This window comes from Staurois parvus, unplaced genomic scaffold (genome assembly GCF_062004578.1).
Source record: "Staurois parvus isolate SC_StPar_1 unplaced genomic scaffold, SC_StPar_1.0 ptg000892l, whole genome shotgun sequence".
Classification (NCBI taxonomy): domain Eukaryota; kingdom Metazoa; phylum Chordata; class Amphibia; order Anura; family Ranidae; genus Staurois; species Staurois parvus.
In genome coordinates, this window is record NW_028318688.1 from 281,812 (window position 1) to 298,714 (window position 16,903).

The 16,903-nt window shown below is 49.4% G+C and overlaps 1 protein-coding gene across 2 annotated transcripts in view; it reads right to left on the minus strand.

Annotated features, from left to right (window-relative positions):
- PIGO (phosphatidylinositol glycan anchor biosynthesis class O) overlaps nt 1–16,903 on the minus strand; it is a 72,616-nt gene that overhangs the window by 9,039 nt on the left and 46,674 nt on the right. Inside the window, exons 7-9 of one of the 2 annotated variants that reach the window (XM_089656157.1) lie at nt 8,062–9,640; nt 4,750–4,953; nt 3,911–4,116 (exon numbers count right to left, since the gene is read on the minus strand). In XM_089656157.1, the coding sequence (XP_089512283.1) occupies nt 3,911–4,116; nt 4,750–4,953; nt 8,062–9,640 (1,989 nt within the window). Of the gene's footprint in view, nt 1–3,910; nt 4,121–4,749; nt 4,954–8,061; nt 9,641–16,903 lie in introns of those variants that run through there. The other variant, XM_089656158.1, reaches the window with a different exon arrangement.

Consider the following 16,903-nt stretch of genomic DNA (forward strand, 5'->3'; position numbering starts at 1 on the left):
GGCACATCGGGCTGGACTCCGGGCAGAGGCACATCGGGCTGGACTCCGGGCAGAGGCACATCGGGCTGGACTCCGGGCAGAGGCACATCGGGCTGGACTCCGGGCAGAGGCACATCGGGCTGGACTCCGGGCAGAGGCACATCGGGCTGGACTCCGGGCAGAGGCACATCGGGCTGGACTCCGGGCAGAGGCACATCGGGCTGGACTCCGGGCAGAGGCACATCGGGCTGGACTCCGGGCAGAGGCACATCGGGCTGGACTCCGGGCAGAGGCACATCGGGCTGGACTCCGGGCAGAGGCACATCGGGCTGGACTCCGGGCAGAGGCACATCGGGCAGGACTCCGGGCAGAGGCACATCGGGCTACCAGGAGAAGCGGCAGGCAGCGGGCCACCGGGTGGGGCGACAGGCACCGGGCCCCCGGGCGGGGCGACAGGCACCGGGCCCCCGGGCGGGGCGACAGGCACCGGGCCCCCGGGCGGGGCGACAGGCACCGGGCCCCCGGGCGGGGCGACAGGCACCGGGCCCCCGGGCGGGGCGACAGGCACCGGGCCCCCGGGCGGGGCGACAGGCCTCGGGCCCCCGGGCGGGGCGACAGGCCTCGGGCCCCGGGGCGGGGCGACAGGCATCGGGCCCCCGGGCGGGTGTGACAGGCCTCGGGCCCCCGGGCGGGGCGACAGGCATCGGGCCCCCAGGCGGAGCGGCGGGCGCCGGACCCCCAGGCGGGGCTACAGGTCTCGGGCCCCCAGGCGGAGAGGCGGGCGCCGGACCCCCAGATGGAGCGACAGGTCTCGGGCCCTCAGGCGGAGCGGCGGGCGCCGGACCCCCAGGCAGGGCTACAGGTCTCGGGCCCTCAGGCGGAGCGGCGGGCGCCGGCCCCCAGATGGAGCGACAGGTCTCGGGCCCTCAGGCGGAGCGGCGGGCGCCGGACCCCCAGATGGAGCGACAGGTCTCGGGCCCTCAGGCGGAGCAACAGGTCTCGGGCCCCCAGACGAAGCGGCGGGCACCGAGTCACCAGGCACGACAGTGGGCACCGTGTCGTCTGGCAAGACTGCGGGCACCGAGTCAACTGGCGGAACAGCGGGCACCGAGTCGTCTGGCAGGACTGCGGGCACCGAGTCGTCTGGCAGGACTGCGGGCACCGAGTCGTCTGGCAAGACTGCGGGCACCGAGCCGTCTGGCAAGACTGCGGGCACCGAGCCGTCTGGCAAGACTGCGGGCACCGAGTCGTCTGGCAAGACTGCGGGCACCGAGTCGTCTGGCAAGACTGCGGGCACCGAGTCGTCTGGCAAGACTGCGGGCACCGAGTCGTCTGGCAAGACTGCGGGCACCGAGTCGTCTGGCAAGACTGCGGGCACCGAGTCGTCTGGCAAGACTGCGGGCACCGAGTCGTCTGGCAAGACTGCGGGCACCGAGTCGTCTGGCAAGACTGCGGGCACCGAGTCGTCTGGCAAGACAGCGGGCACCGAGTCGTCTGGCAAGACTGCGGGCACCGAGTCGTCTGGCAAGACTGCGGGCACCGAGTGGTCTGGCAAGACTGCGGGCACCGAGTGGTCTGGCAAGACTGCGGGCACCGAGTGGTCTGGCAAGACTGCGGGCACCGAGTCGACTGGCGGAACAGCGGGCACCGAGTCGTCTGGCAAGACAGTGGGCTCCAAGTCAACAGGCACGACAGTGGGCACCGGGTCATCAGGTATCGGATTGTCTGGCTCGACAGCGGGCATCGGGTCACCAGGTATGACAGCGGGCACTGGGTCACCAGGCATCAGGTCATTTGGCTTGCCAGCGGGCACCGCGTCATCTGGCAAGGCAGTGGGCATCGGGTCATCTGGATCAACAGCGGGCATCGAGTCAACTGGCCTAATAGGATCGTCGGGCTGGATCAGTTCATCATGCTGAGTAGCGGCATCAGGCTGAGGAGAGGCTTCAGGCTGAGTAGAGGCTTCAGGCTGAGTAGAGGCTTCAGGCTGAGTAGAGGCTTCAGGCTGAGTAGAGGCTTCAGGCTGAGTAGAGGCTTCAGGCTGAGTAGAGGCTTCAGGCTGAGTAGAGGCTTCAGGCTGAGTAGAGGCTTCAGGCTGAAGAGAGGCTTCAGGCTGAAGAGAGGCATCCGGCTGAGTAGAGGCTTCAGGCTGAACCACGGAAGGCAGGCTCACCGGTTTGGATACTGGCAGGATGGTATTGGTTGGAAAGAATTTTCGCTTTTTTCTGGTTTTAACTACTGGAGCACTGCAAGTAAACGCAGGTCTGCAAACGAATGGAGCAGCTGGAGACAGAGAAGAACTGGAGGATGGAACAGGAGAGGGAGCAGTTGCTACAGAGGGCTTTTTTACAGGGTTAAAGGCAGGATAGGTGCAGCGAGTGGGAACAGGGTACTGACATGCGGTAGATAGCCAAGTATACTGGGCTGTAACTGGAGGAGCTGGTGGGAATACAGGAGTAGAGTTAGAAGCAGGACTGGGCTTTTGTAAGCTGACTGAGGCTGGGTGCAACAAGTCTGTCCATGTCTGCAGTAGGGGTTGAACAAAGCTGAGCTTACACAAAGTCTGTCTGGTCAATGACTGCACTGCGTTTATACAATCTCTTAGTACCTGTGGTGAACATGTGGAATAACGCTCCAGAAAGTAACCCACATCATCCTCTAATAACCACACCAGGGACTCTACCTGGTCTGCACTAAATGGCGGCAAAAATTCATCCCTGCATTCGGGGGAACCAGATGAAACCAACTCAGCACAAACCTCAATCAATGGCTGCACCTCAGAGAATTCTGTGCCCTGATCTACTAGAACATGAGCGAGCCGTATACATTCTAGTAGTTGATCCCGGGGATACTCCTTCAGAGTTTGATAAGCATACTCCCTGTCATCAAACACTAGCAGATATAAATACTCAACCTCATCAAGATCCATCCTTCCCAGCAACAAGCCAAGATGGCTTCCCTGTGCAGCCACTTCTGGTCAGGATTGGCCTTGGTGTAATGTCAGGGCTCCCGGGTGTGACCAGAGGTGTGTGACTGACGCAGGGAAACGCAGACCTCAGATATGTTATAAACAATATAATTTATTAACACTAACAATACAAACATAAACGCAGTGCAATACTAAAACATAATACAGTGCAAACAAACCAACCACCCACAGATAACAGTACATACAAGCAAGCGCCGTCAGGCAGGCAGGGTCAATATCAATAGGGCAGGTAGGTACAGGGGGAGCAAGCGGAGATTGGTCGGGGTCACAGGCCAGGTTCAGCAGGTAGCAAGCAGCGTAGTACAGAGGGTCAGGCAGAGGGATGGTCAGGGTCACAAGCCAGGGATCAGAACAGGTAGCAAGCAGCGTGGTACAGAGGGTCAGGCAGAGGGATGGTCAGGAGCGAGCCGGGATCAGAGCAGGAGAAGTTAGCAGCGGTTCAGAAACAGGATGCAGGACAGAAACAGGATACAGGGCCCAGGACAAACACAACACCAAGGCAGAGTCTGTGGGTCTGGCCATCCCTTAAATACCCCAGCATAATCAGTTCCAGGTGTTAGCTGGCTGCAAAGTTGAGTCTCTGATTGCTGGGAGCATCCGCTGGCCAGCCCTGGTACTGCAGATCAAATGGCAGGTGAGTCCCACCATTGCTGGCCAGTCCATTCCTGACACCTGCACTCCCTGGATGAAGAGTGTGTGTAGTCACAGTATTGGCTGGCTCGGTACCTGCACTCCCTGGATGAAGAGTGTGTGTAGTCACAGTATTGGCTGGCTCTGTACCTGCGCTCCCTGGATGAAGAGTGTGTGTAGTCACAGTATTGGCTGGCTCTGTACCTGCGCTCCCTGGATGAAGAGTGTGTGTAGTCACAGTATTAGCTGGCACTGTACCTGTACTCCCTGGATGAAGAGTGTGTGTAGTCACAGTATTAGCTGGCTCAGTACCTGTACTCCTTGGATGAAGAGGTATTTGGTCCCCAGCTGGAGCAGAGCCACAGAGAAGCAGTCAGGATTCTCTCTCAGCCTCATCTCCATTAGAGGCATATCCTCGTCCTCACTCTCCCCTTCTCGGGTCTCTCTCTTCCCTCTCTTCCTCCTCCCGGTGGGGGATTCACATAGGAACGGCCAGAGCAGCAGTAGGCAGGATCCGGCTTCCTCAGGGGAGAAGATATCATTTATATTAGACACAAATCTCCAAGTATACATTTTACACACTGCTTAGACCACACCCAGAATAAGCCACACCCATTATCATCAGCCTTTTATCTAGGAAAAGTGGCTTTCCTACAGATATCCCAACCACACTTCTTTTTATCCCCACTGTAGTACTGTTCTGGGACAAGAACTCCATAACACATGACTTGGAAATCGTGCCATAATTTGATTGGATTGGTCCACTAATATGCAGGCCATAGACGGGCCGTTTATCGGCCGATAAACGAAAAATCGGTTGGCGCCATTGCCGATGCTGCCACCATCGTCCACAAAAAACAGCCGTTTTACGTGGATTTTCCAGCATGACTGATAAAAGTAAATGAGACGATCTGCAAAAAACGGCCGACGGGCGGGCCCCACTAACGGCGTGAATATCGGCCGATAAACGACCCGCCTATGGCCTGCACTAGTGTCTTTCAGTTATTGGCGGGTTTCGAGGTCATCTCTTTGCACACTCCATATTCTATTGATTGCCTTGACCATCCCCTCAATTCCCATTCATTTTCTTTCCCGATTTCTTAGCTCTGTTGTATTATCTGTGCAGATTACAAATGTGCCATCATTGTTACCTGAGAAGAGGATGTTGGAGCAGAAGGTGTTGGCAGCAACCAGCAGTGCAGGGATGATGTTGTTTGTGTGCCCGTCCTGAAAGCCCACAAAGGCCGAATTCCAGTGAATGGCAGGGAAGACTGGCTGGTGACCAGTGGAGTAGAAGCTCTTGGTGGCGGCGAGGGCCCACGCTATGACCGCATACCACGGGACACAGAACAGGTCTAAAGTAACAATAACAATAGTATTTATATCGCTCTCATCGTATGAGGGTCAGTCTACTCTAGCCTGACAACATATACATTATTTAAGATCATCATAAACTGCGCAAATCATAAAAACAAGAGTACAAATAGTCCCATTCCAAAAATCGTGTGAAATATATAAAGTGTTAAAAAAATTGGAAAAACAAAAAAACAAAAAAAAGTCTTTGTTCAAAAGAAGCACACTTCTTTTGAACAAAGACTCTTTGTTTTTTTGTTTTTCCATTTTTTTTGACACTTTATATATTTCATACGATTTTTGGAATGGGACTATTTCATTATTAATACCCTAAAACCCTAGCAGTACAGTGTCACCATGGTCACACTGTACTAATTGTGGGGGGTGATGAAGATTTTTTTTTTTTTTTTTTACACTGATTGCTTTTACATCTATAAAGGCTGTAAAAGCAATCATTTCTCCTCTCTGGCTGCATTCTTGCAGCCATTGAGAACTACTGTGTGAGCTGTGATTGGTCATAGCTTGTCACATGGTACAAGGCTGTTGTGAATAGCCCTGTACCATGTGACCTCTGTGATCATTCACAGATTTCACACGTAGTAAGCAATGATGTCAGAAGTGACATCTTGCTTACTACTCTGCATGTGATCACTGATTGGCCAATCAGTGATCACATGATCGGGACCTCGCACAGAGGTCCCGTACGACGATCGGTGTTCCACTGTGTCTGGAGGACACAGCAGGCACCGGATCGCGGTGCTGCGCGCTCCGTGGGAGCGCGCACAAGTAGGGTGCGCGGAGGCCATTTATAAACAGTCACCCGCCCCTGCACTGCCACTATTCGGCCGTTTATATACAACAGCCGGACGGGAGGTGGTTAATGAAAAGCAGATTTTTTTTTTTTCCTATGCTCATTCATTTTTATTGACCTCGCTTTATTTTAGAGTGCCAAACAAGCAGAGATGTGCTTCATGAATATGCAGTGCCTCTGTGAAACAGCAGTTGGGCTGCAGTAAGGCCATGTCACTGCTTAACAAAATGGGCCCATTCACACCAGCCGCACGCTAAAACAATCCATTTTGCATGCAGACTAGGGTCAGTTGTGTGCCGGTAGTGGGAAGGGGTTACAAAAATGGATGGTGACTTTAGGTGAGCTCCAGTGCATTGCGGAAAAATGCAGCATGACTGAATTTTTCCCCAACACACTGCAATTCAACCTAAAGGCAGCACTGCAGTGTGAACAAACAAAATGAGGTGGCTGATGTTGATCAAGTGTAAAAAATGCCGGTCACACAACACAGAGGGAACAGGGCATAAGATTGGTTAAGTTTTGGAATGCCTTTCTGAAATTAGGTTAAAAAAAAAAAGAGGCTGGATAGTTTTTCACAATAAATGTCATCAACAAATTAAAAAATTAAGAATGATATTGGATTACTTGTCAGAAAGCTGATGTCACCACCCTTATGGGTCAGCAAAGAACTTCTGTTTTCCTGTTAGAAAAATGGCCACAGCTGCCCAGGAAGAATTGTATTGGAAACTGCTGCAGTTTGTGAAAGGCTAAAACTAGATTGCACACACTGTCTACAGCAAAGAAACAAACAAAACCAAAAAAAACCAAAAAAACAGAACAACAACAGGGATGATGCAACTAGATTTCAGCGTTGAAAAAATAATTACAATAAAAAGTATTGAGATTTAAGTGGCTTTATGAGACAATGCCATGCAATCTCTTAAAATGAACCTGTCCTTAGAAGATTCAGGAAAAAGTAACAGGTACACTTGATAGTCAAGCTGCTACTTACTTCTGCAATGCCAGTTAGAGCGCGGTGACATACATAGTACTTCCAGGTATACAGGAACATGACTATCTGCTCCCTCCCACAGAATCAGCTCTCAACAGCCAATCAACCAACTGAGCTGTCACATGGGGGCAGGTCTTTAGCTGTGTGCATGGGCAGGTCTTCAGTGGTGTGCATGGGCAGGTCTTCAGTGGTGTGCATGGGCAGGTCTTCAGTGGTGTGCATGGGCAGGTCTTCAGTGGTGTGCATGGGCAGGTCTGGATAATTGGGGGAGGATAAGAACACATAATGGGTTTTGTGACGTGAGTCACTTTGGGTGGGGGGCCCATGGAACACAGCTCACTTTGGAGAGGTGGGGAGACCCCTGTATAAGCTCCCCATATCCTAATTATGAGTAAGTCGCCCTGTGCCTGTTAGGGGTACAGGGTGATCTGTCCTAATATTGTGTAGACATGTCTAGGAGATAGGTGGGGGTTGTGGATTGTTTGGTGTTATGTGGTGCATCCCATTGTTCTATTGTGTGTCTTGCTTGGGAGCAAACTATTATGGGATGTATGTGTTTATGTGTATTAGCTTGGTGAGGGGGTGTCTCCAGCAGCCCTCCCTCCTGACGGGACTGTCTGCTGGTGTGAAGTTTGAATACCTGTGTGTCTCGTTACTAAATGTAGATTGCCCCACACTGTGTCATTATGCAGGGAGGGGGGACTGTCCCCTGAGTGTATATATCTTGTATCTGTGGTCAAATAAACTAGTCTGCCTTCTGGTTTACTTCAAGACTGGTGTCGTCTAGTCTTGTATGGTCAGCTGTGGTGTCTGTTGTCGGTGTTCGGACGGGGAAGCGGTAGACTAACGGAAGTACCCAAGCGCAGTCTGGGAGTCGGTTCGGTTACAGGTTTTTACTGCTGTGTCCTCACTGTGGAAAATCACCCGTTTTAATTGTCCTGGTAACCATGGTCACTGGAATAAAAAGTGACAGGGATATCCAAAATATTTACTTGGTGCCAAAAAAATAATATAGGGTAAAACAAAAACTTGACAGAAGTTCTGGCTTTCCCAACTCTACTAAAGCAAAATTTTTATTTATTGATGTTGGAGTTTGTTCCTCGCTTCTTGTCTGGTAAAACGGTTGTCACTGGGGCTTTGTTGTCTCTAGCAGAGCCCCAGATAGCAGTAAAACCTAATAAGGGTTCTAATTCTTCCTCAATTCATCCAAAACTAAAAAGAAAATTTACGACTAAGTATAGGACTTCGAAAACAAAATCTCGCTTTGATCTTGCAGTGTTATAGTAAACAGGAGACACATTAACTCACCGTTGTCATCAGGTGCCCAGTACAGGTTGGAGACATGTCCATGGATCTGAAGAATGATCAGAGCCTCCAATATGAGTAGGAGAAAGGTTGGAGTCATTCGTTCACTGTGCAGCATTATGAGCACAAGGGTGAGCAGAGAAAGGGTAATGACCATTGCGGCGGAGTACACGCTGCCTAGTCCGTAGGCCTCCAGTGCTGCTCCTTTCTTCCCTTCCTCCCCCTCTCTGCTATGCTGGAGCCGGTTCTTTAGTGTGCGTTGCATCTTCCTGTAGATCTGCGGGATGACGTGTTGGAGTTCCGCCTGAGATCCCGGCACACCACCAAACGTGGTCACTGTGTTGTCCGCACTGGAGTCCTGGCTCTGCTTCATATAAACTGTCATTGGCTTCCACAGGATGAGCAGAATGCCCATTCCGGCAAAGGCATATATAGCCCTGGGGCAGGCCACCAGGGCTAAGTGTGTGAGCTCCCGCAGCTTGGCAAAGCTGTCCTCTGTACCAGAGCTAAGGGCCCAGAAGCAGGAAATCCCTAGTGCTATAAGCGGGAGCCCCCATCGGACATACAGAACCAGTGGGGAGGAGCTGTTCAGGTTTCCATAGTGCTGCAGCCACTTTCTGATGAGGTAGATAATGACCCCCAGGCACAAGACACAGCAGATATAAGAGAAGTTCTTCAGCTCCGGGTCCTGCACACTGGACAGCGGAGTGAGAAAAGCAGATGGCTGACATTCTGGTGTTTCTTCCCGGCAGTTGTGAAAAAAGCTGGAGAGGCGAAAGCACAGACCCAGGGCTGCAAGCAACAACAACAGCCGGGACCCATCCTTCCTATAGGTCGGCATAAGTGAGGGCTTCAGAGATTCACTTCCTAGTGGGGTGAAGGTTGGGAGGGTCAGTTTGCCATCCCAGTGTAGCTTGGCCACTGTCAGTAAGAGCAATGACGTAAGAAAAAATGGAGCCGCCTTTCCCTCCGCCACTACAAAACTGTCCGAAAACAGAGAGCAGCACCGAAAAAAGAGCACAACGCAGGGCACGGAAAATAAGAGAGAGGTAGGCCGGCACCACCATCTCGTTTGCGCATACCTCCTCAATCTGAAAATGTACAGGAAACTCAGCTGAGAGATGATAGTGACTAAAGCACAAAGAGAAACTAGATCCATATCTACGAATGACATCCATGTGCCCAGACTGATTACGACAGTCACCAACAGTGAGATAAACACTGGATAACCCAGCAACTGCTTGTAAGACACTTTCATAGCCAATCCAGCTTCAGCAACGATGTAACAGACAACGCATGACATAAAGAGGATGAGGCTTCCGAAGATCATGCGTAGAGGATGGAAACGAGCCCAAGACTCCATGCACACATGGCGGGCCTGGCTGAGGTAGAGCTGCATTTTCTGTACCAGCTGGGTCAGTCGGTCTTTCATCTCTGCCTCTGACACCGCATTCTGGTCCCACTCTGACATCAGCTGCTTGTATTCTGCCACGGAGGAAGAGGAAAGATCATGAAGGAGCCTCAACTTATGAGCAGGAAGGTCCCCTGCAGCCTGGGAGTAGGAGGACAGATAACGGGCTACCTGTGAAAGAGAACACATATCAATTGTGAAAGTCCTCAGCACAAAAGGTAGCTGCAACTAAGACAGATACAATGAGAACACAGTATAAAAAAAAAAAGCAAACACAGTATGTAACTGTAATGCCTATGAAATGTGTTGGCCTTGGACCCTTTGTTTCTTGGGTAATTTTTACAATAAAGCATTGTTGCCCAAAAGCCAGGGGCATGAGAGGTGACTGATGTCATTTCTCTAAGCCAAAGCAACAGTCACGAGATATTCTGCTGAGAGCAAGATAAAAACTTGTTTATGTAATGGAACGTGTTTATGACATCTAGTAACCTCACATTAGAAGATAAAAACCTGTTTAAAGAAGTCTACTTGCTTGAGAAGGTAGAAATCTTTAAGTTTAGGGTAGATGAGAAGTTTAGGGTAGATGAGAAGAAGTTTGGGGTAGATGAGAAGACGTTTGGGGTAGATGAGAAGAAGTTTAGGGTAGATGAGAAGACGTTTGGGGTAGATGAGAAGACGTTTGGGGTAGATGAGAAGACGTTTGGGGTAGATGAGAAGACGTTTGGGGTAGATGAGAAGACGTTTGGGGTAGATGAGAAGACGTTTGGGGTAGATGAGAAGACGTTTGGGGTAGATGAGAAGACGTTTGGGGTAGATGAGAAGAAGTTTGGGGTAGATGAGAAGAAGTTTGGGGTAGATGAGAAGAAGTTTGGGGTAGATGAGAAGAAGTTTAGGGTAGATGAGAAGAAGTTTAGGGTAGATGAGAAGAAGTTTAGGGTAGATGAGAAGAAGTTTAGGGTAGATGAGAAGAAGTTTAGGGTAGATGAGAAGAAGTTTAGGGTAGATGAGAAGAAGTTGGGGTAGATGAGAAGAAGTTTGGGGTAGATGAGAAAAGTTTGGGGTAGATGAGAAAAGTTTGGGGTAGATGAGAAGACGTTTGGGGTAGATGAGAAGACGTTTGGGGTAGATGAGAAGACGTTTGGGGTAGATGAGAAGACGTTTGGGGTAGATGAGAAGACGTTTGGGGTAGATGGGAAGAGAGTTTGGGGTAGATGGGAAGAGAGTTTGGGGTAGATGGGAAGAGAGTTTGGGGTAGATGGGAAGGAAGTTTGGGGTAGATGAGAAGAAATTTGGGGTAGATGAGAAGTTTGGGGTAGATGAGAAGTTTGGGGTAGATGAGAAGTTTGGGGTAGATGAGAAGTTTGGGGTAGATGAGAAGTTTGGGGTAGATGAGAAGTTTGGGGTAGATGAGAAAAGTTTGGGGTAGATGAGAAAAGTTTAGGGTAGATGAGAAGAAGTTTGGGGTAGATGGGAAGAAGTTTGGGGTAGATGAGAAGTTTGTGGTAGATGAGAAGCAAAAATGTGACTTTTCAGATAACGATGTAGGATCAATATGATGTTTGAACGTGACTGTTATGCCCGCGGGACCTTTCTGCTAGTTCCTCCTGTGGTGGGTGTGGCGCCCGCTACTGGAAAGCTTCCAGAAAATTGTTTTAAAAGCTGGAAGTCCAAGCGAGATCGATTATGGAAGCCCTCTTGTTGCCAGAGGAAGCTCTGACGATGGTATTTTTGCCAAGGCTATATGGGCTCATAAATTGGTTGCACTTACGGCTTCCTTGTGACCCCCGGGGCAGTATGGTTCCGGTGGGGCTAAGTCCTTCCAGCTTCTAACATAGCTTTGGTAATGTATTAATTCTATGCTGTGGCACTGTCAAATGATGTGTCTATTTCATGCTGTAATGCTCACATTATTATTATTGGTGTGTGTTATTATGCAGATTGTGATGACTATAAGTTATATCCTCCTGTGTGTCGTGTGATAATAAATGTGGAGGTTTTTACAGTACAAGAATATTCTGTTATTTCTTGGCGTGCCGAGTAAATGCTATGATGTGCCAGGGCAGGAGTTCATTTGGTAGATGGTCTTTCACATGTGTAGAATATGTAATGATTTAAATGCTGATTAAAGGTACCTGCATGACTACATGTTGATTGTGTGCGTGTATATGACTTGCTTTTAGTTATTGCACCCAGCATTTGCCGTTACAGTACCCCACTGTGAATCTTAAATTTGTGACATAGCACCACTTGAGTTGTGTTTCCATCATAAATCAGAATGACAGTGAGTAACTTTTTAGATACACTACAAGCATGCACCATTTTGGCATTTTACAGATGGAGGATGAATGAAACCATACAGATTTACTAAAACTGGAGAGTGCAAAATCTGGTGCAGCTCTGTATAGAAACCTGCCTTTAAAAGGCAAATTTTTCTTTATTAGATTTTGCATCAAATCAAACACTACATAGCAGGAAAATGATAAGAATTTCATCAATGGAATGGGCGAGAGTAAACAACAATATAGGTAGTAGTATGATCCATGGGGATGGAGGAATACGAATCCAACCATAGCTACAAAGGAAGCATCCCCAAACAAGTGATATTCAACAATAATAAAATAATTCCATAAAGCCTAAAAAATATACCCAAACAGAGAGAAAAGGAGATAAGGTAGAGAAAGACAGAGAAAAGAAAAAGAAAAAAAAAAGTGGGGGGGAGGAGAAGGAAGACATCAGATGTAAAGATATTGAAGGAAGAGAGGAAAGCAAAGGGAGAGGGTCGGGAGACAGGCATGGCGACAAGTGCAGACAAGGTGACCATCCATCGGTATCCCAGCAGGGTGATCCCACTGGGTGTACCTCAGCACGGACTACAGCCCGCACCAAGGAACATACCAGGGGGAGTAAGGCACGACTCCATTAAGGCACGACAGGGGAACACAAATCTCGGAGAAACGAAGAGGAGGAGAAATGGAGCCAAACCGACCACAACAACTTATGTTTATCGTAGGTATCATTGGCAAATGCCAGCATTTCCTCCATACGCATGATATCATTAAGTACCGAGACCCACAGGGGGAGAGGCGGAGGAGTAGTCAGAAACCTGCCTTTAATATAACTTTAACACGTTAGCATCATTTAACAACTCATTTTTAATCTTTTGCATTTGTAGCTTTCATTAAAATGATCCCTGGTGATTCAGCCATACAGGTCCTTGTACAGGTACTTCCTGTTATAAAGAGACAACATGCTGTCCCTGTCTCCTGAGTGTGCTCCTGCATTGTCACCATATCACATGAGCTTCCGATGGAGACCACAAGGGTTTATTTACTATTCTGGTTCACTCGGAGTCTTGTGCACTTCTGCATGGAAACCAACCAGCTTCCAGGTTTTATTGCCAAAGCTTAATTGAACAAGATGAAGTTAGAAGCTGATTGGCTCCCATGCACAGCTTCAGTTTTAGTAAATCTCCCTCCCATGTGTTGTCTTCTCAGCTCATCGATTCTCTCCCAACTGAGGGGAGGGGTGTGGGAAACAATTGGCTTTGTTAAACCCTAAGATCTAGGTAAACCCTAACAAAACACTATTGCGATTTGCCTCATTTTAGTTTGTTGCTTAAACCACTGAAAGTTTTTTTATGCTACATCTGTTTTTTCAAGAGCAAAAAAACATGCTCATCTTATCAGAGTTTCAGATAACATGTCTGTTATCTCAAATGGTCTATTTTGCCCCCACAGTTCTTGAGACTACAAATCAATTAGTGCCTATGCTTTAAAGATGAAAACAGTGGGATGTATTTTGTAGTTTAGCAAAAGAAAAATGGGCAGAGCTGACTCCACTTAGTCCACCAAAATGCTGCGTGTTTTCAGCCTACAAGAGGAAATTAGGAACGGAGTGCATTTCTGGCAGACCAACAAGTAGTTTTCATTTCTTTTCTTTTTTTTTAAACTCAGGCTCAGTTTGTTCTTTTCTAATTTCAACAGGAATGAATACAGATTGCTGAGAAACAAAAAAAAAAACAACACAAAAAGTCAGCGCATACAGATTCCCCAAATCCTAATGCCAGGGGACACAGGAGATGTTCATAATAAAGTCCAATATCATATGATACAATGCAAATGAGTCCGTATAGCACTAGGCAAGCTCTTGTGGCTGTAGCAGGCTCTGGGTGAAGATACAAAAGAAGAAAAAAAGCGCCTCCAAGTGCAGTATGTAAAACATTTATTGAAGAACAATGTAAAAAACACTCACATGGTGAAGGGATAAAAGGGGAAGTTCTGCTTTAAGGACTGTTCCCCTGCTCCCCATTAAGGATTGGCACCTTTGGGAAGCGGGTACCTGAATTTGACAGGTACCCGCTCCCACTTCCAGTCCGATCGCCTAGGCCAGGGATAGGCAACCTGCAGCTCTCCAGCTGTTGCAGGACTACAAGTTCCATCATGCCTCTCTGCAAGTCATAGCTGTAACTGCCAGTTTTGTAATGTTGCAATGCCTCATGGGAAATGTAGTTCGACAACAGCTAGAGAGCCGCAGGTTGCCTAGGCGATCGGAAGTGGAAGGTGTCCCCCCTCCCTGTAGTCTTTTAGGACACGTGACAGGTCCCAGAAGACTACAGGACCATTCACAAAGTGCATCGCTTCTCGCACATGTGCAGTGGGTACCCAGCTGTGAAGCCGCAAGCTATCACAGCCCGGTGACCACACTGAAGATCTCGACCTCCTGGAATACAGGACGGCCGGTGAAATGGGCTGCGGGGGACACACCACGGGTCCAAGCCACAGGTAAGTGGCCGTTTTTTAAAAGTCAGCAGCTACAGTTTTTGTAGCTGCTGACTTTTATTTTTGACAGGGTGAGTGGAACTCCACTTTAAATATATAAAATAGCAGATATGGCTGAGTCCCCGTTGTAATAGCCGTAGTCCGCGCTGAAAGAGACTCTGAAAGTACAAAAAGAAGCCGGACGGCATGGGTAAGTCTCGGAAGATGGTGTTTGGAGTGCACCCTGGAGCGCAACGTCGGCATCAGTGTGATGACGTGAGGGTGACCAGCATGCAATGTGACGCGTTTCGGAGCATGCGCGAGGCAACTAGAAGACAAAAGCACGCTCCCTTCTCAAGCATCAGCCAAGTTGATCCCCTCTCAAACATAATGGATTTAGAGTTGATCCCCTCACAATCACAATGGATTTAGAGTTGATCGCCTCACAATCACGATGGATTTAGAGTTGATCCCCTCACAATCACAATGGATTTAGAGTTGATCCCCTCACAATCACAATGGATTTAGAGTTGATCCCCTCACAATCACAATGGATTTAGAGTTGATCGCCTCATAATCATGATGGATTTAGAGTTGATCCCCTCAAAATCACGATGGATTTAGTACCAGAAATTATAGTGTTGTTGGTCTCCTGCTGCGTGAAGTGAAGATGCTCTCTCAGCTCTGGTGTGTCGTTAGGACTCCCCATGAATACAGATTACCCGTCAATGCCCACACAGTCATGCACTGAGACTAGCAACTGTCACGTAATGCTGTGACACTAGTCATGTGGTCTTTGTTGAAGGTGGTGATGGACTAACAAGACCATGAGAGTCAACCAGTCAGAAGCTCTTCTTAAAAGTTGAGACCCCCCCCTTCATCAAAGACCAATCCAATCTCATTGGTCACCTGACTGGCCACCAGGTGCCGAAATATGCATTTTTCCCTTAAGCCTCATTCACACAGGCATACTTAAACATATGCCCATGCGAGGGCCGTGTTTACCCACATGGGAATGCACAGGTGTTACATGCATCCCCATGCAGCTAGTCACATTCATGTCAGTTGGGACACAGCAGCTGAACGGAGACGGCCACTGCTCTCAATTTGATATCTGTGCAGGCCCCTGAATGCACACTGTCTGTGTTCAGGGACCTGCACCCACACAGCTATCGAATTGGGAACAGCGGCTATGTCTGCGTCCCAAGTGACATGAATAGGATTGCCTGCATAGGGATATGCTTAACCCCTTCACGCCAGCGTCTCCCAGAACTTTAAGATTTTCAGAAGCCAGGAGGTGGGGCGGGGTTTAGGGACATGTGACCGCCGTGACACGCCGTCACATGATCGGGAAAGGTCCCGATCGACAGAGGCGATCGGGACCTTTCCGTGAGTACTAGACATGCGCGTGGGATCGCGCAGGGCGCGGCGCTCTCGGCACATATGTCCTTTTTTAATAGAACGCAAATATGCGGCCGCTCAGCGTCTAGGCCCAGACACCGGGAGGCCGCACATTTGCATTCGGCCGGCGTGAAGAGGTTAAAGCAGAACTAAACCCTCCTATCCTTTCCTGCCAAGAAAGCTCCCATCTTAGCCTCTGTTTGATCTGCAACTGCCATAGTGCTGCACATGTGATCAGTCACCAGCCATCTGATGGACTGACAGTTGAGAGCACAAGCAAATGTGATACGTAGCGTCCCAACATGCTGGGAATAGAACTGTGTTTAAACTGTTAAATTGATAAGTTTAGTTTCGCTTTACATATGCCTGTGTGAACAAGGCCTTAAAAGAGAAGTAGGGATTTTGGGGTTGTTTTCCCGTTATACTTACCTAGGTGGATGCAGCATAGGTCCGATGATGCATCTGTCCCATGCCGGCTCCAAGTGTGAGAGCTCACCGATCACATGACCGCTGAGGTCTCACAGCTGCTCTGAGCATAGAGCGGCGACTGTCAGTCACCACTGTCTGCTCTGCCCCAGCAGCACTCACTGGAGCGCTGGGTTGTGGAGGGGGAGGGTGCAGCTGGCTCAGGCTCTAGGCAGCTCGCTGAAAGGCAGAGCCAGGAGCCGCTCAAGACTCTGGGGTGGATCCCGACTTTAAAGTCGGGATCTTTCCCCAGCCTGGACCGGCTGAGTGACGTCGGCCGACAGCAGGCTTGATCCACAGACGTACATCCAAAAATGCTTCGGCTGTACTCCTTTAACCCCCTGGCGGTATTCCCGAGTGTAGCTCGGGGTAAAGTTTCAGCACCAAAAGTGGTAACCCCGAGCTACACTCGGGAATACACTGCAGTGTTGCTCAGGGATTCCCTCCAGCACTTACCCTGTCCTGCGCTACCGCGATGTGTCCCCTGCAGCGTCCCCGGCCATCTCTTCCGGCTGATGCCTGCATCCGCCTTCCGTGTCCCGAACCCTGTGAGCGTCGGGACGTACGGGGGGGCAGAACCGGCGGGAAATTTGAAAATTTTTAAACTAACATTTTCTACTAAACTAAAATCACATAGTAAAACATTCCTGTATCAAACCATTTCACATACATTTTGTCCCGAGTGCTTTGTCCGGCGCCCTGCCTGCATTTTTACTCTTCTTTCTGCCTGGAAACTGAGAAACGTCCATGGCGTCCAAAAGGCGTCCCTTTAGGTCAGACGCGGTTTTAGACCGGCTAGAGAACAGTGATA